Source organism: Phaseolus vulgaris, chromosome 8, assembly GCF_000499845.2.
Source record: "Phaseolus vulgaris cultivar G19833 chromosome 8, P. vulgaris v2.0, whole genome shotgun sequence".
Lineage (NCBI taxonomy): Eukaryota > Viridiplantae > Streptophyta > Magnoliopsida > Fabales > Fabaceae > Phaseolus > Phaseolus vulgaris.
Genome location: NC_023752.2, coordinates 17,391,746 through 17,414,100, shown reverse-complemented (window position 1 = coordinate 17,414,100; position 22,355 = coordinate 17,391,746). Strand labels below are relative to the sequence as shown.

General features: G+C 31.6%; 1 protein-coding gene across 1 annotated transcript; it reads right to left on the bottom strand.

Annotated features, from left to right (window-relative positions):
* Positions 1–12,054: 12,054 nt before the first annotated feature.
* Positions 12,055–16,549, bottom strand: LOC137826010 (LRR receptor-like serine/threonine-protein kinase RGI2). The gene is made up of 2 exons (XM_068631849.1): positions 13,101–16,549; positions 12,055–12,690 (listed from the first exon to the last, which is right to left on the bottom strand). The coding sequence occupies exons 1-2, from the start codon at positions 16,087–16,089 to the stop codon at positions 12,218–12,220; spliced, it is 3,462 nt and encodes a 1,153-aa protein (XP_068487950.1). The 5' UTR covers positions 16,090–16,549; the 3' UTR covers positions 12,055–12,217.
* Between the last annotated feature and the right edge of the window lie 5,806 nt (positions 16,550–22,355).

The following is a 22,355-nucleotide window of genomic DNA, read 5'->3' as shown; positions in this document are numbered from 1 at the left end:
TCTAACGTTTGTGGATGGATGTACATGTTACTTCGATACGTGATACGTAATGTCTCTTTGTGACTCCAATTTCGCATTAAAGTTGGTAGAAAATCACGATTTGGATCTATTATTAAATTATTTTTTACTCTTATAATTTAATAATAATTATTCAGCTGTTTTATAATATGGTAAATGCTAGCTTTTCCAAACACTAATATATATCATTAGTGTTTGTTCAAACTATAGCAAATTTTGCTAAAATATACATGAATTTAACTTTTTTTACTGAAAAAATTATGAGTATCGTCACTTCACATGTAGTAACTATTGGTTTTGAAAGATAGATTTTTCTTTACCTTTTTTAGTGGAATTTGTTTTTGCGATAAATCCATTTCAAAAGTTATCTTAATAAATAAGATTAGTTCATAGTATAGAAACCTTACAAGCAAGTTGATTTTTAGAACCAATGAAAATATCTCTTTTTAGAACTTTTAGTGAAAGTTTGTTGGACCGTACTATTTATTATCAGAATGTTATCAGTAGATAAACTTAAAGTATAATTATTTTAAGAAATTAGATTTTAAAAATTAAAATTGGAATATAAAATAATATGAATTGTGTTGAAAAAATTGATCGAAATTTGGTTTTCAGCCAGCTATTTCCAGCTTTGAAATGTTTATGAAAATTCCCTCGATGTTCGATCTTCAAGAGTTTGAATTTTCCCCAAAATTTACTTGGAATTGGATTTCCATATAACCAAAAGATTTTTCAATTTCTTTTTCAAAAGTAATGATGTTATTTTGTACATTAGAAATTGAACTTGTAAAAATGGAATAAAACTTAAGCCTTAATATAAATAATGATAATAATAAATAATGATGATAGAAAGTGGTTTTTGAAAATTTATATGGAAAAGAAAATGTTGGAGTGGATAAGTCCAATTAGATTGATGAGGGAAGCAGGAAGTGATAGAAAACAATATCCACTGTGGATTCTTGACTTATGGTACAGCAGAGAAGAAAGTAATATTTATTTTTGAAAAAAGAAAAAAGAAAGAAAGAAAGAAAGAGTGAAAAAGAGTAGAAAGTGGTGCATGTGACGTAGATTGGGTTTAAGGATGAAGGAGGCGTGTGTGTACAATCTCTTTATTTCATGTCAGGAATGGATTCTTAGCCAAACACACCAGTCATTTTCCAACGTTTTCTTTTTCTTTCTCTCTCTTTTTATTTCTGATGCAAAATCTGAACATGGAACCAAAATGTTAAAATTGAAATTTTTTGTTCTCATTTGTACTCAGATCCAGATCTTTTGCACCGATAACCAATGCTTTCATGGTGAAAGGATTTACTCTCTCATTTGTCAATTCAACTTTTTCAACTACCTTTTAGATCTGTTCATCGCGTAAACATCTATATAATGTTAGAAAATCAAATGATGAAAATACAATTTAAAATTGATTTTTTTTAACCTAATTTTTCTATGGTTCGGTGAGGAACTGAATTCACTTATGCGTTTTTTTAATTAATTAACTAGTAATTTATATTAGATTGAATAGATTTTTATATTTATTCTAAATGGTTTTTTGAATAAAAAATTAATCACAGAAAGATAACATGTATTTGGTAATGTTAAGTTGACAAATTATTTATGAAATGTAATGAAAGTACAAATGAATTTAGAGAAGAGGTTTGTGATACATATAAAACCAATTGGCTCAATTCAATTAAACTACATTTTCATAAGTTGGGTTAAATTATTTAATTGGTTTATAATTGTTCACGTAAGTTTAATATAGTCTCATGTTGTTTAGGAGTTAAGGTTAATTATAATTTATATATATTTTTCTCTCTTAATTCTTCGAGATGCTTTCTAAGGACAAAATTGTTCATAATCTCTCATTAATTTAATGGGAGACCATAACCAATGAATATTGATAATTGATCCATTGAATATATTCAATGATGGTCATTCCAAAAGTATTTTGGAATTGTAACTCTCTTGAAAATGTTATGAACATTAATCTCTTTATGAAGAATCCTTCCTCTCATCATTCTTTGTAAAGAGAAAAACAAGCATGTGAGAAGAGAAAAATAGAGAACAGATAATCATCATAATGATGAGATTAAAAATCCTAGTGAGATGCTAGAGAGATTTGTATTTCATTCTTCTTGGGTGAGATTAGAGATCCTAGTGAGATATTAGAGATACTTTGTATTCCATCATTCTTGGGTAAGATTAGAGAGTAAATGGGAGAATAGATATCCATCTTAGTGTGATATTAGAAATCCTAGTGAGATACTATAGAGACTTTTGTATTTCATCCTTGTTGGGTGAGAATGAGTGTTATCCTCACAGAGTAAGAGAAACAAATATTGTAATCCTACTTTCATAGTGGAGACATTTTCTGGACTAGGTCTCGTGGGTTTTACTTCTCAAGTTGAGGAAGTTTTCCCACGTTAAAAAATCTATGTGTCATTATTTTATTTGCTCTATTTTCTATTATTTTCTTATTGCTTAATTTTCCAACAGTGGTATTAGAGCTTGGTTCTAATACAAGATGGAATGAGTCATTACTCATGAAAGACTTAGGTCTTAGAAAACAAATCCTTGGGATGAAGGTGATCAGAGATCACTCTAAGAAGTTGATATGGAAGTACACTGAGAAAGCTCTAAAGATATTTAACATGGATAAGGCAAAACCTGTTGGTGTTCCATTTGCCGAAAATTTCAAACTAAGCACAGTGCAATTCCAACTAGTGAAGAAGAAAAGAAAGAGATGAGCAGAGTGCCTTATTCTTCTGTGGTACGAAGGTATGCCATGATTTGCATAAGACTAGATATTGCCCATGTTGTTGGTATTGTGAGTTGATTCTTGTCCAATCCTAGCAAAGAGCACTGGAATGCAATGAAGTGGATATTAAGATATTTTAGGGAAACTACCAAAGATGTTTATGTTTTGGTAATGAAGATCCTATGTTGGTAGGATACACAGATGCAGACATGGTTGTAGATTCTAGAAAATCCACATCAGGATATTTAACTTCTTTTGTAGAGGGAGTTGTATCTTCGCAACCCAAGTTACAAAGATGTGTTGCTTTATCAACAACTGAAGTAGAGTACATTGCCGCATCGTAAAGCTGGAAAAAAGGTAAAATATATGAAAAATCTCTTGCATGAATTGAGTCATGTTCAAGAAAGATACTATGTAGCACAGACATTGACACGAACACTAATACGACACAGACAAGGACACAAAGATACGTAAAATCTCTAAAATGTAGGATACGGGGACACATATCTATATATTATATAATTATGAATTATATAAATTGACAATAAATATTTATGTGCACAAGTATGTTCCAGATTATTTTTTGGAGCAGAAAGATGTTTTTCATGACTGGTTCACAAGGATTTGTTTCTTATTTTTATAATCATAATAACAATTTATACAATAAAGTTTGAATTTTTAGAAAATTAATGTATTTTTTCTTTTTAAAATTGTGTTAGAACTGTACTAGAATTGTCAAAAATATAACAAATATTTTTTGAATTGGACACTTCACGGATATGTGTCCTATAGGTGTCATATGAGTGTCGGTGTCCGATACGAGTATCAGACACCGACACGCCATTTAAGAGGAGTGTTCGAGCTTCATAGGAAAGATATGTTCGCCATTGTGACAACCAAAGTGCAATCCACCTAGCTAAGAATCCTACATTTCATTCTCGATCAAAGCACATTGATTATCGTTCATTGGATACATAATGCTTTGAAGGATGAAGAGTTACAGCTAGAGAAGGTTCATACAGATGAAAATTGGTCTGACATGATGACCAAGGCAATTTAAGCTAAGAAGCTAAAAGACTGTTGTGGGGGAGCTGAATTATCGATACCCCTCAATTAAGTCAGGAAGGGAGAAAATTGTTAGGGATCCCTCCTTAATTTAATAGGAGACCATGACCAATGAATATTGGTAACACTATTGTTGGGGAGCTGAATTATTGATACCCCTCAATTAAGTTAGGAAGGGGGAGAATTTTTGGGGATCCCCTCTTAATTTAATGGGAGACCATGACCAATGAAAATTGGTAACTGATCATTTGAATATATTCAATAATGGTCATTCCAAAAGTTTTTTGGAATTGTAACTCTCTTGAAAATGTAATGAACATTAATCTCTTTATGAAGAAGCTTTCTCTCATTCTTTCTATAAAGAGAATTTCTAAGGAAGAGAAAAACAAGCAAGTGAGAAGAGTAACATAGAGAGAAATGAAAGAATAGATAACCACCATAATGGTAAGATTAGAAATCATGGTGAGATTAGAAATCCCAGTGAGATGCTATAGAGACTTTGTATTCCATCCTTCTTGGGTGAGATTAGAAATCCTAGTGAGATGCTAGAGAGACTTTGTATTCTATCCTTCTTGGGTGAGATTAGAGACCCTAGTGACATACTAGAGAGACTTTGTATTCCATCCTTCTTGGGTGAGATTAGAGAGTAAATGAGAGAATAAATATCCACCATAGTGTGAGATTAGAAATCCTAGTGAGATACTAGAGAGACTTTGTATCTCATCCTTGTTGGATGAGATTGAGTATTATCCTCACAGAGTGAGAGAAACAAATATTGTAATCCTACTTTCACAATGGAAACATTCTCTGGACTAGGTCCCGTGGGTTTTACTTCTCAAGTTGAGGAAATTTTCCCACATTAAAAATTCTCTGTGTCATTATTCTATTTTCTATTATTTGTTTATTGCTTCCGCAAGTGCCCATTTTATATATACAAACTGGATAATTAATTTTGAATTTTCTCAACAAAAATTGTGACGGAGCTCCGAGTTCCAAAGTGGGCAATACCTCAGATATGGTGATTGATCATAGCGATGCTATCTCAAGCTCCAAGCTCCAAAGTGGACAATACCTTGCATGCGGTGATTGACCCTAACGATGTTATCTCAACGGACTTGAGATCAGAACAATAATTATTTTAGGATTTAGGATTTATACAACCATATTTTATTGGCCAAGACTGTAGTCTATATAATCATATAAATAACAATTATATCAAGAAACGATATGGTTCCCTAATTCTTTTTTCTTTAATGTGCCACACATTAGACAACGGTTATAGACAAAATCATTGTTTATATGCATTTTCTACTATCTTTGTTATAATACTAAACATAAATATTAATTACGGTTTCTCTAAAAATGTCGTATATAAATGTAAATATAGGTAACAATTATATCCTAAAATCGTCATCTATATCAAATTTATAGATGATAGCTTAAATCGTTGTCTATAACATGTATGTATAGATGACGACTCCATAGACAACGATTTTGAATACGTTGTAGTAGACCTTGAAAAACCATCGTCTAAGTCTTTTTACAGTAGTGAGTATAAAAGTCTTTTATGTTGATTGTTATGCTTGTTTGCTATATATGGTCTAGTCTAGCGTGTTGCCAAAAGTGTGCAAGGATTTATTCAATCATTTCCCCTTCTAGAGTCATAAGTTCTAACAAGAGTTTGAGTACTACGTACATTAAGTAGAAATGAAAGAGTTAAGTAACATACAAGGAAGGAGACCCACAAATTCATTGTCTTAGCTTTTTGGGTTCGAGATGATTTTGTAGTCTCTTATATCCATTTACTCATATCTCATTAGTGTCAAATCTTCTTGTGTATCCCCAGAAAGAACCTATCAATGAAGTCCTCATGGTTAAATATGTTTAAAATATTAAAAAAATAAACAATATATATATATATATATATATTATTTATCTAATAAAATTATTTTTATTAAAACCTATTTGAATGAATAAAGTGAATAAGTTAACTCCCAAGTTTAAAATCATTTTAACCCTTATACTATCCTGAGTTTTCAATTGAAAATTATTTTATTTTAGTAACTTAATATTTTAATTTTGATTCAAACCAAGTTTGACTTAACTTGCAATATGGGTTTACTACTAAAATAAAACATACTAGAATTTCATTACGGGCAAAGACCTTGGGAGGTGGGGTTCAATCTACTTGGATTGTTTGGTTTTAGTGCATGTTTCATTCTAGATTCATTTCCCACTGTTATATATATATATATATAATTTTTGAAGAGGATGGTCTTGAAAGAATTAAGATTAATATGTTTGTCATCAAATCATAATTAACTTAGTTAGATAATGATATTTCCCTTTTCTTTTAAATATCGACATAATTTTAAGAAAATAGTTGTTCGTTTTAATATATTATTTCAAATTTTAAAGTAATACTCTCAATTAAATTGAAAAAATATTAAAGAAAAGATATTTAATAAAGATTAAAAGTTGATAAGGGTACATATTAACACCTTTATTTGTATAAATTTTATGTGATAAATTGTCTTCAGACTCTGTCCTTACCTTGTCCTTCTTATTCCTCATTTCTTCTGTCAACTCCTTCTCTCAGTCACTCATGTTTATGGAATTACCTTTTGGTCTTTCGATATGAGGTGTTATACCTACATAAATTCTCCGAAACTTAAGTCAGTATTTGTATTAATCACTCATCAGAAAAACTAAACTACTAAACTAAATGCTCTATTTATTTATACTACCTGTTAATGGACCTATTGGACCTGTCACATCATATTAAACCTTTTGCTTATCTTTTATTACTTGATTTTCAACACTTAATTAATTTTATTTGTCTTCTATACGTGTCTTTTACTAAAACTGACACATGTATACCTTTTCACATGAGATTTCCATTAACTTTTTTTTATTCGTTTACTTCTTTTGATTTATCCGTTTTTCAACATTTTGACATGTTCGTTTCGACATGACTAGTTCAACACCTATAGGATAATAGAAAAATTATTTATTTTTATTAGTTATAATTTTTCATGATTTCCAATTATGTTGCACATTTGAATTAGAAAAAGGAAAAATGAATAATAATTGATAGAGAAATAAATTTATTTATCATGGAATTAAAAAAAGGAAAAATGAATAATAATTGATAGAGAAATAAATTAATAAATTAAGATTAAAATATTATAGGAAGAAATTAGATATATAACTTCCTAAAAAGAAAAAAAAAGTTATATTTTAATTCTTGCATCATAAGCATTTGTTTCCGTTCTAACTTTATCTCAACTAGTCAAATTGCATGGTCCGAGACAAACGTGCTTAAAATAAAATTATTTTTAAAGAATAAAATATTTATTAAATATTACAAGTATTTTCAAATACTAATTAAGGAAAAAAGAATATATCTAAACTAAACTCAGTGAAAATTTGAAATTTACCTGAACACAGTATGACATGGTATCAGTTTCAATTTTATATACAATATGTCAAATTCTAACTGATATAAAACCAGACTAAGTCAACATCACATATATTATTGAATTAGACACATTTTTAAGGTTTAAATTTATTATAAAACACCAAAATATATGAATTTCACTTTTCATTAAACAATTTTTATCTTGTAATTTTTAATAATAGTTTTACTTTTTTGTTTTGAAGTTATCAAACTCTTTGGAGAATTTTATTTATATTTATCTCTGTTAAAATTCAAAATTAATTATTGTTTTATTATTCATGCCGTTACTTTTCTCTTAGTTTTTAAATCTACCTACATTGAAAATAGAAAATCTCATAATTGTTCCATTACAGCTAAAAGAAATTCTTGTATTTCCCAAATTTTATATAAAGAATTAAAGAGAGGGAATGGTGTGAATAACTAATAAAATAAGAGTGACTCAGAGAATCTCCACTCCTCTTTTTTGGAAAAGATGGAGTTTGCAGGATGCCCTTCAATAGGACGTGTTAATATGATAAGAAGGACAAGTTCCAAGAATTAGTTTATGCAACCAAAACTGTTAGACTCTTTAAAAAAATTAGAAAGTACATTAATATTTTTTTAATTTTTATAAAAAAATTATTTTAGTTTTTATATTTACATCACTATATAATATATATATATATCTTAATTAATTATTAAAACATAAGTGAAGAATAAAAATAAAAATTTTATTTGAACTTTGAAGAAAAGACAATAGTAAAAATAAAACTATTTAAAAAAATGTGATAATTAAAATAAATAAAAAATAATTAATACTATATCTATAAATATCGAAATTTTAAAAAATCACTAAAATTCATAAAATACATTTCTAGTAGTAGATCAAATACTATTTATGACTCAATCCATCAAGTCCAATCTTTTTTACATCTTTTAGAAGAGAATTCATGTTTAGTTTTAGGTTATCATATTAGAATAACAAACTGAAAATTTCATGGCCTAATCAAAATAAAAATTTATTATAAGAAATTTATAAGTAACACTGATGTAAGATACAACTATTACAGAGAATTAGCAAAAACTATTTTATATCCTGACACCTCTAGTTATATAAACTTCAAATTCTCTGTGTTCTATCTTTATTATAATAAACACAATCAGAATTGCACTCTATTTTATAATTGTGCATAATCATTAATGTATAAAAAATATCTAGATTTGGCCTAACAAAAGTTAAGCTACTCTAAAAAAAATACAACTATACAGCGGAAAGGAGGTAGATGAGAATCAACAAAGTGTCAATTTCCTTCTGCACATCCTTAAGTTGGAGAACAGATGTTAACAAACAAGATCTAACTTAAAACAAATATAACTAAAGAATTGAGGACTTAAGACTTTAGGGTGTATAAAAGAAATGATTACACAAAAGAAACTTTGAAGTCTTGTAAAAGATAACTTAACTAGTTAATTTCTCATGTCATAGTGATCATTGTCTTGTGTATTAAGCTTTATAAGAATTTTTTGATAGTGTTATGCTTCTTCGACTTTCAAGATAGAAGAGAATTTTCAAGATAAATACTTAAACAATCATTGATTGTCTTGAGTCACTACAAGTTTGTTTAATCACTATTACAATATGCCTTAATGAGAAATGTTATTTGAAGGAAAGAACACTTCTAAGAAGTGTCTCTTTAAAATATTTCAGGATCTTGATCACTACAATACAATAAATCAATATAAGCTTGACAAAGAATTATGAGAGCTACTACATAGAGACGCATGTATTGAGCGAATATTTGTGTATATAAACTTTCCAATCAAACCTTAGAATGGTAGAAAATCTCCAAATAATTCACCTATAGTGGATGACAACATTGTTAATTGGTGTGGAGATTGTTTAGAGACTTATAGGCATCTGTCTAATAACAGTTCTAGTGCATACTTTCTTTGATTCGCCATTATTCTCTTCTTACTTTTTATAACTTCAAGACTTAGAAAATTTCTTTACTTTTCAATGTCCTTGATTTTGAATGTGATCTAAAACTTGTTTAATTTGATTAATTTTTAAGGTCCTTATTTTTAATGTGATCTAAAACTTGTTTAATTTGATTAATTTTCAATGTCCTTATTTTGAATGTGCCATCTAAAGCTTTTTTAATTTGATTAATTTCCTCTTTATCATTTCCATCCATTATTACATCATCTATATACTTTTCCATCCATTATTACATCGTCTATATACTTTAATAAGATTGTAAAACATCTTTCAAAAGATTTGATGAAAAGAGAGTTATTCATAGATTGGACATATCTAATACAGAGTAAACTATTTGACAACTTGAAAAATAACTATCTACCAGCTTAGTTAAGACCATACAAGATCTTTCTCAATTTGCATATTTGTCCTAGTTGAATGAAGCTCGATGGAAGTTGTCATGTAAATTTTTCAATTCTCCATGTAAAAGAACATTTGTTTATGTTTAATTGTTTTAATTCCCTATTAAAAATGGAGGTCAAGGATAGAAGCAATTTGTTGTTGTCATCTTGACCCTGGGAGAAAAACATATCAAAATACTCAATGTCTTTAGTTTAGGTGTATTGTTTTGTTACTTACCTTGCATTATATCTCTCAACAATCCTATCATATTTGTGTTTTATTTTAAACACCTATTTGTATCCTTTGTTAGAGATGTAGTTATCCAAATTTGATTTGACTTCAAAACAAATTTCTCAAATTTTATAGTGTTTCATCTTTTGTCAGAGATGTAGTTATTCAAATTTGATTTGACTTCAAAGCAGATTTCTCAAAAACTTTAGTGTTTCTTCAACATTCAGACTTGATAGCCTTTAGGTAGGAATGTGTCTCAATATGAATAATGAGAAATTAAAAAAGATAATGACATTAAAAAAAAACGAGTTAGTATATCACAGATTATTATAAAGACAACTGAATTAAAGAATATTTAACTTTTTTGAAAATGTAAGGGATCCTGGTTTGTGTGAGGTTCTTTCTCAACAATTTGTTTTGTGTGGATCACTTTATGTGGTAATTCAAGATTGTTTTCATGATCATTGTTATTATCACCATTTAGATCTTGATGGGGTACAAGGTTGAGTTGTTATGACTGTTTGCATTGAGTTATTCTTCCATGAAATGGTTATTATCATGAATATGAGCGTTATTGTGACATGGAAATATATGATTGTGAAAAAGAACACCCCTTAACACAAAGTTATCTGTAATGAATGTTCCATCCAATATTTTGGGCAAATGAGATTTTATTATAATAACTATAGATACATATAGTAAATGACCATATTTTCTCTCTATATTGGTTTATTAAAGAGTAGTTTGAAGCATTATTCCTTTATTTTTAAAGAAATCATTCCTGAAGAATTTAGTTTCATTTATCACTTATTATTTTTATAGAAACTTCAAACTGAGTTTGAACAAAGCTAACAAGTTTTGTAAGGTTATAACATATTCAAATTTTTGTTTTAAAAGAAAAATCTATATAAATCTTAAGTGATCATCATTAAAAATATACTTATAATAGTTTAAAACATATTTATAAGGACAAATAGAAGATATTGAATATCACCAAATACCAACATGATTAACATCAAATACTTATTTTTTTCAGATTTAGATAAACTGTGTTAGATACACTGTTGAGAAAATAAGTTTTAAGGTTACCTATAATGAATTACACTACAAATATCATGTGAAGGCCGTTCACTTAAACTCAAATTTCTAATAAGATGGGATCATAGTGTCTTGCATTTTATGTAAGTCAATCATTTTAAGAAAATTCTTATCCTGAATTTGACACTAACCAAAATATGTACCTTGAAAAACTGTATTAGTATGACATTTACCATGATTCTTATTTTAAACTTGAAATGGGTGGAAACATGTTTTCCTAATGTACCAATGGTATATCCTATTTTTTCACAACAATGATTGCACACTTTTATGTTATTGTCTCGACCACTACTTCCCTTATTTTGAGACACATTGCCTCCTCCAGAACTATTTTTGTGACTTTTTCTACCTGTAACAGTCATGACCATGACTTTCAACTGGTTGAATTGTTCACCAAATATTTGGCTTTCTTATTGCACTGCAGGGGAGAAGACTCTATACAAGGATGATAGAGGATCCATCAGGAAAATTGAAGTCTTTACAGTTAATAGTTATTATTAAGTTTTCTTACTAACCTAATTACTTGTATTTCATAACACTACTAAGAGCACTACAAGTGCATTTAAAAATGGTAAAAAAGGATGGAAATTTCACTGTATTTTATAACTGTGCGTAATTGTTCATTGGATGAAAAAAAAAAGAGCTAACTATATATACAGAATGTGCTACCTAGGGTCGGCCTAACAGATCTTATACTACCTCCAAGAAATGTACAAAGAGAGGGAGGTGGTGGAGAAACAAATAAAAATACAATTGAGAGTTACAGAATCAACAAAAACAAATAACAGAAAAACAAAATTGATAAAATGTAGAATTGGTGATTTGTTAGTTTCCCTTTAGAAGTCTATTGTCTACATCCTTTGATAATCTTCAAAGTAAAAGGTTTGTACTAGTAATTCATTTTAGCTACTGATGACAAACAAAGGTGATAGACAAACTTCACAAAGTTGAATTTGTTGAACTATAACTTCTAAGAGTTTCTTCAAACTCTCTTATAAAGGAAGTACCTCATAAAGTGTAAGATTATAATGGCTTGTTTATATGTACTTCAGTACCAAAAAAATGGTATATAATAAACAGAGATTACTTCATTAACTATCAGACCTTAATCCTTATACACAAGGAAACCAAAATTACGAAGCAGAATTAATTGATGACAACATGATTGAAACCATTCTTGCTAAGAAAATCTTAGTTGCCTAGTCTCATTGCTATATTGACTATTTGAAAGTTACTTTGGTGTTTGAGGGCGATGGGGAGAGTAATGCAGATGCAGATTTGTGTTGCTGGTGCTTATCATTGACATTGGTTCTTCATTAGAAAGATTTTTATCTTGTTGATCATTTGCAGAAGATGCATGAAGAAGCATGTCAACTTTCACATATTCTTCTCTCTCCTGTCTAATTTCCTTCATCATTGCTACAACATCTTTCATGGTTGGTCTGTCATCTGGGCTTGAGTTCACACACAGCAAAGCCACTCCTAAGGTCTGCAACATTTCCTCAATTTCAGATTCTGGTCGAGCTCTCAAGCTTTCATCCACCACTTCAACTCCACCTCTTTTCTGTCTTACCCAATCAACAATATGGAGTCCATCAGGTATTGTTGGATCAATTGGTTGCTTCCCTGTTAGGACTTCTAGTACAACAATGCCATAGCTATAAACATCACTTTTCTCTGTTATTTTCATCATGTACCCATACTCTTCAATCCCCAGATACAGAAAAAGGTAATAATGTATAGATGTCAGTATACATGTTGTGAAAGATAGCATATTCAGAAAAAGAATGTTAAAGATAAGTTCAACAGACATACAATGTAATAGGTTTTTAGACTTTCAATCAATCAGAAATCATTCTTAGTATCACTTTAAAGGTAATTATTACCTAAGTCGACACATTTACCCTGTATGTAGATTGCATTGGACCTCAAAATGAAACTTTTTACACTATCAGTGCATATTATTTATTCGTAAAATGCAACAAAGAATGTGAAACATTTGTTCAAATATACTAGCTTTGTTCTTTTTTGTTACTCAGACTCTTCTTAATGGTGAGTGATAAAAGAAACACTAAATATTAGTTGGAGTATTGGGGTTGTAGTACTATACTAACCAGGAGCAATGTAACCATAGGAACCTGCTAGTGTGCTTGAAGATCGAGCAAAATCTCCATCATCTACAAGTTTTGCAAGCCCAAAATCAGCTATGTATGGTTCAAATTCAGGGCCTATGAGGATGTTGTTGGCCTTAATGTCCCTATGAACAATGGGAGGAGCACAATCATGGTGCAAATAAGCCACACCTTGTGCTGCTCCTAGTATTATCCGAAACCTTATGTCCCATTCCAAGCAGTTGCCACTTCGTTCATGAAGTAGACTTCCTAGACTCCCATTTGACATGTAATCATACATAAGCAACCTTGTGTTTCTGTTCCAACAGCAACCCAAGAACCTTACAATGTTCTTGTGGCGAATTGAACCAAGAGTTTTTACCTCAGCTGAGAAGGAATCACGTACCCCTCCATTAACTGCTAACTTGTCACTTTGATTATCACATTTTGCAGCAGCTATTGTTGTTGGCCATAGTCTTTTCACAGCAATGATATCCCCATTTTCCATTTCGGCACGATAAACAATCCCTGAACACCCCTTTCCAATTACATTGGATTCCACCAAACACTTTAAGACTTGCTCCACAGAGAAGTTTACCTTTTGGAATGGAGTGAACTGCCAAGGCCATGAATCTCCTCCCATCTCAGAATCATTGTCTGCTTGAATTATTTTCCTTGCTCGAAAGATAGTAACAACTCCAAAGATTGTCATTGCAACAATCAAGGCACTGAGCAGTCCAATAGCCAGTTTGATTATCTCTGACCTCTTAGAATTAGTACCATTCAACATTTTTGTAATAGCAGCACTGCTAACAAAACATGAATCATGACCATTAGGACACAAACCTTGGTTTCCAGCCAAATCTGTTGCTGATAGTTGGTGGAATAACTTGCTGTCTGGAAGATAACCAGTGATTTTGTTGTAGGAAATGTTGAGAGAAACAAGATTTTCGAGCCCTGAAAAGGCCATCAAGTCGCCTTCAAGATTGTTGTGTGAAAGGTCTAGAACTGACAGCTTTTTCAGAGAAGAAATCTCTGGCGGGATCACTCCAGATAATGCATTGTGACTCAGATTTAGAGAAATATCAAGTGCTTCAATTTGAAGAAGTTCTGGTGGAATGCTCCCTGAAAAATTGTTGCTGCTAAGGTCTAGCAGCTGAAGACCTGAACATTGCCCAATTGAGGAGGGAATTGGCCCAGAGAAAGAGTTTCTACTTAAGATGACTCTAAGAAGTGAAGTGAGTTGGCCAATACTCATTGGAACCTCACCAGAAAAGTTATTCATAGAAACATCCAAGACCTCTAGCCTTGTGAGAGAAGACAAATAACTAGGCAAAGCGCCAGAAAGGGAGTTGTTGCTTAGATTCAGCATTTGCAGTTCTTTACAGTTTCCAATCTCAAGTGGTACTGACCCAGTCAACTGATTTTCAGACAGATCAAGGAAATAAAGGCTGTTAAGGAAGCCAATTTCTCTTGGTATCTCCCCACTGATTCTGTTGTCTACAAGCCGGAGGCGAATGAGGGAACTGCAGTTGCCAATCTCAGGAGGAATAGGGCCAGAAATATCATTAGAGATTAGCAGAAGCTTTGTTAAATTTTGAAGTTTAAACAGGCCTGGGGGTAAGCTATCAGTGAGTGCATTGTATGACAAATCCAAAGCCTCAAGGCTTCTACAACCTCCCAACGATGATGGAATCGGACCTTCCAGTTTGTTCTGCCAAGCAAAAAACACTGTTAGCTTTGCCAAGCTTCCAAGCCCAGGTGGAATAGAACCTGATAGCTGATTTGTATCCAACTGCAACTGTACGAGGTTTGTGAGATTGGACAGAGCTGGTGGTATTGAACCAGAGATGTTATTGTTACTCAGCATAAGTTCTTCAAGATTTGAGAGTTTCCCCAAACTTCGGGGTATTCCACCAGAGAGAGAATTTAAGGAAACATCAAGAATCTTCAACTTTCCGCAGTTGCCAATTTCCTCAGGAATGTCCCCAACAAAATTGTTTTGCCACAGCAGCATCTTTTCCAGCTTCTGGAGCATACCAATCTCTCTTGGCAGGGAACCAGAGAGGTCATTCTCATACAAAAATAAGTTGACGAGCTCTGAACAGTTCCCTATTTCAGGAGGAATCTCACCAGAGATCATAGAGCCATAAATAGACAAGGTCTGAAGCCTACTTAGCCTGCCTAGGGAAGCAGGCAATGAACCAGAAATTTTTGTGTCAGCAAGACCCAACACTGTCAAATTTCTGCAATCTCCTAGCTCATCTGGAACCTTCCCCACAATGCCACTGTTCCCTCCTGCTCTTATAACCTCCAGATTTGACAACTTTCCAAGCTCCACAGGAAGATCTCCACTAAGACTGTTATCAAAGATGTCAAGGGTCTTGAGATTGACACAATCACCAAGCTCACTTGGGATTTGCCCTGTGAGATGATTGGAGTTCAAGCTCAAGCTTTGGAGGTTTTTGAGCCTCCCAATACTTGAAGGAATGACACCCACAAGACTATTGGAGCTAAGGTCAAGTACTCTAAGCTCAGAACAGTTTCCAATGTCAGGTGAGATAGTCCCAGTGAGATTAGCCCCAGAAATGACCAATATCTGAAGGAAAGGAAAGGAAGAGATTTTCGAAGGGAAGGGAAGGGCTAGCTCAACATTTTGAATGGTTATCTCTAAGACAAGGTTTGCTGAAGAGCACTTGATGTAAGACCAACTGCAAGGATTGGAGTCCAAAGGGTTCCAACTAGAAAAGGCTGAAGGAGTTTTGGAAGAGATATGCATCCATGAAACCAATGCAGTAACTTCATCATTTGCAGCAAAGGAAAGAGGAACAAGAAGTGCAAAGAGAAGAACATAGTGAAGGTGTTGCAGGTGAGGGTGATGGTGATGGTTTGTGATGAAAGCTTGCCTCGACATTTGGTTGTGGTTTTGGTTGCTCAAGGCTTGCCTCGGCATTGACATTGGCAATTCCCTCAAAAACTCAACCACAAGCATATCATATCAAGTTATCAACAACTCTTTGGTTTTGCATTGGGTGTGTATTTTTTTTAGTCTCACTAACTCACTATGGTGCCCCCATAGTTTGAAGTATTACTATTATAGTTGCTTTGTAGTAAAGCAAGAAAAGGAGACAAGATATTTTTTTATACGATTTTGAAGTGAACAAGCACCACCCCCTCTGCCTCGGGGTTCTGTTCTTTTGCCTTATATTTTCTCTCGCATTGAATTATGCATCACTTGTTTGGCACTAAACAACTTCATAACCCATGTGTTGTTGCATTGTTTTCCTCAACTTAGTCACTAACTTGGCCTGCACCATTTATATATTGTGTTGATAAACGAGCTTCTTCTTTAATTTGAAAGACTTGTTGCTCTACTTTCTGGCATTTTGCTCCTTCTTTCCAAAGCTTCATTCAAAGCAGATTCCCCTTGCCTTTTCCAGATTATTAGAATTGCTCTCCAAGCATCTTGGTCAACATAAAAAATGCTACTGCTAGCTCATGAAACCATATCTGTTACTTCAGTTTAATTACCATCTTAAATACTAGTATTTTCCCACTATCGTTTTCATCTATCTTCTCTAAGTAACATCTTCATCATTATCCAACTAATATCTCCTTTTCATTACTCTATTTTTGTATGATAGTCGTATAACATTTTTTATCATAAAAAAAACTAAAGAAACTACTAAAAAAAGGAAGATAACAATATACTGTAGTTGATGTGTTTTTTTTCAAATAACATTCCCTCTATTCCCTTGTTTTAGAAGTTTAATGAAGGATATTTTTCACCCTAATTAATTAATTAAAATAAGATGTATAATTGGAAAATTTGTTATTTATAAAAGTTTATTTTTTGTAAAAATAATCTCAGATTTAGAAAGGAAACGAAAGGAGGGAGTATGTAATATAAGAGTTACTAAATAATTGTGGACCATAATCAATCTAGATGACATTATTTAAAGATAAACCTAATAGTTTTTTTTTTTTTAAGTTTTGGTCCTGATATCAGTGATATATGACCACATATTCTAAATTTATTTTACTTAGAATTAGATTTATTGAAAAACCGACAAATATATTCAAATCATAACAGATATTGTACCACAAAAATGTACAAAAAAAATTAAATGAGAAAGAAATCCAAAGGTTGGATAGTGACAGTCAATTTTATTATTTCCACACCAATTATTAGACTATGTGTATACTTTTTAATTTAGAATTAAGGTTATTTTTGTTATGAGTTTAAGTCTATTAATATAACTAAGAGTACCTGATATATTATCTTTTTGAATTAAAATTTCGTCAAAATTTTATTATTAAAATATGAGTCTGTTTATAACTTATAAATGAGCACAAGATTTTCAAGTTAGATTAGATTTTCTTTTATGAAAACTAGATATATATGCTCAAAAGTTGGATATTGAAATTAATTTTAGAATAACTTTTCTTTGTACCTTTTTGTTTCCCCAATAATTGCAAGCATATGAATGTTGATAATTTACAGTGGTATTCATAAGGGAATCCACTTTTCTTGGTGAGATATTTAAGGTAGATTTGGAGATGCATTGCCCTCACCTTCTCCCCTTTTAACCTAATCATCAACTCTGTGATTCTGAAACAGGCAACAATACCCAAAATTATCAAGAACCATAAACCTCTGAACACATATCACAATAATTATTATAGCCAACACTGCCCATATGTGAATAATAATTTTCTTTCCTTTTCCAACTTGGAAAAGTTGTGATGAGAAAATGATTATACAGAGCAAAAGTTTTATGTCAAACAAAATACACTTGTATGAAGACATTTTAGGTTTGACTGAATATTCTTCATAAAAAATTTTAAACAAAAAGAAAATTAAAAATATAAGGTTCTTAGGGTAAAATTAATTTATGTATAATTAAAATTTATATAAAAAATTACAGTGTAAAAAATAGTTTTATCTTATAAAAAACAGTTTACTAAGATAACATCACACTCTTAATAAATGCTAATATTTATTTGTTACAATTGCTTAATGTATTTTTTTTTTAAGATGATAATCATGAAATAGAAACCAGAGATAAAAAATAATTAGTTGTTATAGTGACTAAACAGAGACCATTTTAGAGACTAAAAAAATTTTTGCTTTATAAATTAGTTTATATTATTGTTAAATAGTTTTTAAATTGGAATCTAATTAGCAAGGTTTTTCTACCAAATTTAGAATATAAATAATTAGTAGTTAAAACTTTGGTAGCTATTAGATACCAATATAGAAACAATTTAAAAATAATAAAAACTAATTTAGTAAACAATTTATTTTAGTTTTTTCTAAATAATCTCTACTTTAGTTACTATAACAACTAATTATTTTTTTTCTCTAAAATTGATTTTTTTTAGTAGTGTGAATTGAAAATAAAAAATAATACTTCATTGAAAATGTTAAAATAGTTAAATATTTTTGTTTGAAAGTATGATTCTTTAACCAAAAAGAGGATTTGACTTGATGGCTAGATGGTAAAAAAGCCAGAGAACTAGTGAGTATGTGTTATAGTTACCCAGGGCCCATAAGCAAGACATTTAGAAGTGTCTTTTCAGTTATTACCCTTTCATGCTTTGATTTCAGAGGCAATTGCACAACATCCACTGTTCATTCCACCCTTCTCATTAACACCTGATGTTGACCTCACCCCTTCATCTTCAAATTATCAATACATCATTTACAGTTGGAGGCTGCTTCTGTCTGTCCCATTCACACTGTAAACATCATCAGATATAAATTATAACAATTTCATTTTCTATGTCTTGTCAGTTTCTAACTCTTTTGCACATATCTTCTAAGATTTCCTCATTTTATTGCATAACAATCAGATGAGTTTCTATTATGTTTTGGTTTTATGTATGAATTGTTTGATTTTTTTATTAAAAAGTATATGTTTATTACTTACTACTTTTGATATTTTTTTATTTTTCTTTATAGTTTCTTATGCTTTTTGTGTTGGATGTGAAAACTCTTTAAACCGAAACACAAGTCACTTTCTGACAAATAAAAACTCCATTGAGAAAATGCCATCATATAAAATTTTTGTCAACGAAAGAATTATTTGTTTATGCTTATAATTCTATTAATTAGTTAAATTAGAAATTGATAGGAATCTCTCCTTAATTGATGGGAGAAATTAGAAATTATATTGTTGGAAATTTTTCTTTAATTACTGGGAAATCATGATCAATAAATCTCGATAATTGATCTATTGTATATTCCACGATTTTGAAATTATATCTCTTTTACTGTGAAGTTCAACCTATTAAGATAGTTTTTTTAATGTATTTTGAAAATGTGACAAACATTTATTATCCATTATCTCTTTATGAAGAAGTTTTTCTCTTCTTCGACTTGTGGGTAAGAGAAATGTAAGCAACCAAGAAGAAAAATATAGAAAGTAAATAAGAGAATTGATATCCACCATAATGTTATATTAGAAATCCTAGTGAAAGACAAGATTTTATTTCTTGTTGGATGATATTAAGTGTTATCCTCATAGAGTAAAAGAAACGAATATTGTAATCATATGTTCATAATGTAGGCATTTTTTGTACTAGGTCCTCTGGGTTTTTACTTTTCAAGTTGAGGAGATTTTCCCACGTTAAAATTATCGGTTTCAATATTCTATTTTGCTTGTCCCGACTGATCCTCGGTCATCGACTAAGAGGCTGACCTCAGACATCGCGCACTAGTACTTGGTAATGGAAGGGAGCCACGTGAAGTGGACCCCAGACACATACCCGGGAGTTGGTCAGTCTTTAAGGTTGCTACCCTAAGCCCGATGTTGAAGATCGATATCGGACCTCACCAATAGAGGGAGAAGATCGGACATCGGCCGTCAGGATGTAGTGGAAGGCCCCGTAAGATGAGCCCTCGAATTTCGTTAAGATAACAGTTAAAGACAAGAGATATGTGGGAAGCCTAAGTCACAAGGGATCCATGCACTTGGTGTATATGGCGCATGAAGACGCAACACCATGGATAATCCTAAGAGGCGTAAGGGCCCATTAGAGTTAGGGTTTCCAGGGAAGTTGCATGCATGACACATGGATACTTAAGGCACCCACGAAACAAATGGCGTGGGATATTAGGTGCACAAGTTGGTACCTAGGCGTCCACTCTGTTTTTCGTTGCACTCCAATTAAGGGAAGTTCATGTGCCAGATACGCTAAGATTACACGATAGCGGCACAAGGACATTCTCCAAGGAACCCTAGACAAGGGTAACAAAACAGAGGTAAACCCTAGTTTCAACCTATATAAAGGGTGCTAAGAACCCTAGTAAGGTACACAGTTTCTAAGACTGAAACTACTTTATATACTTATTGTTCTTTGCTCTAATACTGACTTGAGCGTCGGAGTGCAAACGAACGCTAGGGCGCCCCTTTGTCTTTGCAGGTGAGAGGATTTCTAGACCAAGAAGGCACAATTCTTAGGCAAGATTGAAGGGCCAAAGCTGCTGTTGGAGTCAACCAGCGAGAACATTGCTATATTTTCTTTTGTCTATTTAATGCTTTTATAAGTGCCCATGCTGTATCTACACAAAGGTGGAAGAATTAGTTCTGATTTTTTCAACAGTGGTATCATAGCCTGGTTCTGATACAAGATGGAATGAGCCATTATTGATTGAGATATGTTTAAGTTGACAGAAGACAAATATTCCTATTGGAAGCCCATGATGGAGGATCACTTATAGTGTAAGAATAAGCACAAGCCCATTTCTTGCAAAGACGAGCCAAAAGGTAAGAGTGACAAAGATTGAGAACTTTTTTAATTGAAAAGTTTTTGCGAAAGTATATTGATATAAATTTGTTTGAGCATGTGCCCATATACACAAATGCTTGTGGGTTGTGGTCAAACTTGAATATATGATTCAAAAGAAAACTCCAAGAAATAAAGCATCTCTTGTCAGAAGACTGATGAAACTTGACTACAAGGATGGTCAAAGTATGATGGAACACTTGAATTCATTCAAGGGTCTTTTCAAACAGTTGACAAAGATAGATGTGAAGATTGAGGATGAGTTACAAACACTTTTGCTACTCCGTTCGTTGCCTGAAAGTTATGACACATAACTCAGATCGAGATGAGAAGGTTTCAATAGACATTGTTTCAGATAGTCTATTGAATGAAGAATCCAGAAGGAAAGAAAAAAGTATGTTTTATTTCAATTTAAAGCAAATGTTATAGAGAAACGAGAAAGAAGTGAAACTCATGGGAGATATGAATCACGTGGAAGAAGAAAAATCAAAGCCAAAGGTCGTCTCAATCTTGCACCAGAACAATAATTGTTACTACTGTAATGAAGAAGGTCATAAGAGATCTGAATGCAGATTTCTGAAGAGAGACCAAAAAGTTGGAATTGTCCATCCAAACTTAGTTGATCCAAAGAAGAAGGATTGTACTCCAACCACAGTCATTGTTGTAGACAATGTTATTTTTCTCATTGAAGAAGACAATTACTTAAATGTTGCATATGGTGATTACTCTTGGATTGTTGACCCTTGTGCCTCTTTCAATGTAAGTCCATATGAAGATTTCTTTTCACATTACAAGAAAGGTGATTATGGTACTGTGAAAATGAGAAACCATGTTACAAGTAAGATTGTAGGTATTGATGATATCGTTTTACACAGGAACAAGCTTGTACGAAAGGAGACGAGGCATGTTCCAGAAATGCGTCTCAACCTTATCTCAATGGGTAAGTTGGATGATGCTAGTTTTATAAGTCACTTTGATACTGGAAAGTGGAAACTAGAAAAAGGGAACCTAGTCATTACTATAGGTTCAAATGAAGGATCTTTATACATTATGCAAGGAAAAAATTTGTTATGGAGAAGCAAATGTTGCTACAGACTCCAAAGATCTTTGGCACATACAATTAGGGCATATGAGTGGAAAGCGCTCCAAATACTCGCCTAAAACCACTTGCCAAGTATAAATGGTCAAATATTGGAATCTTGTACTCTGATGTAGAACTCTTATTATTGTGCAAACGTTATATGGTTTTGTAATGTACTATGAACAATTATAAAGATGCAAATATATTGACATACATATATATATATATATCTATGAGGTTATGTTATGATTAATGTTCTCTTTAAGATAATCTTATTACCAAAAAAAGCTACTCCCAATTTATAATCAAGTAATAACTATTTATATAATAGTTGGGGTGTTACATTTACTGAACAAGGAAGCTTTGATGATTTCCAAATCTATCTT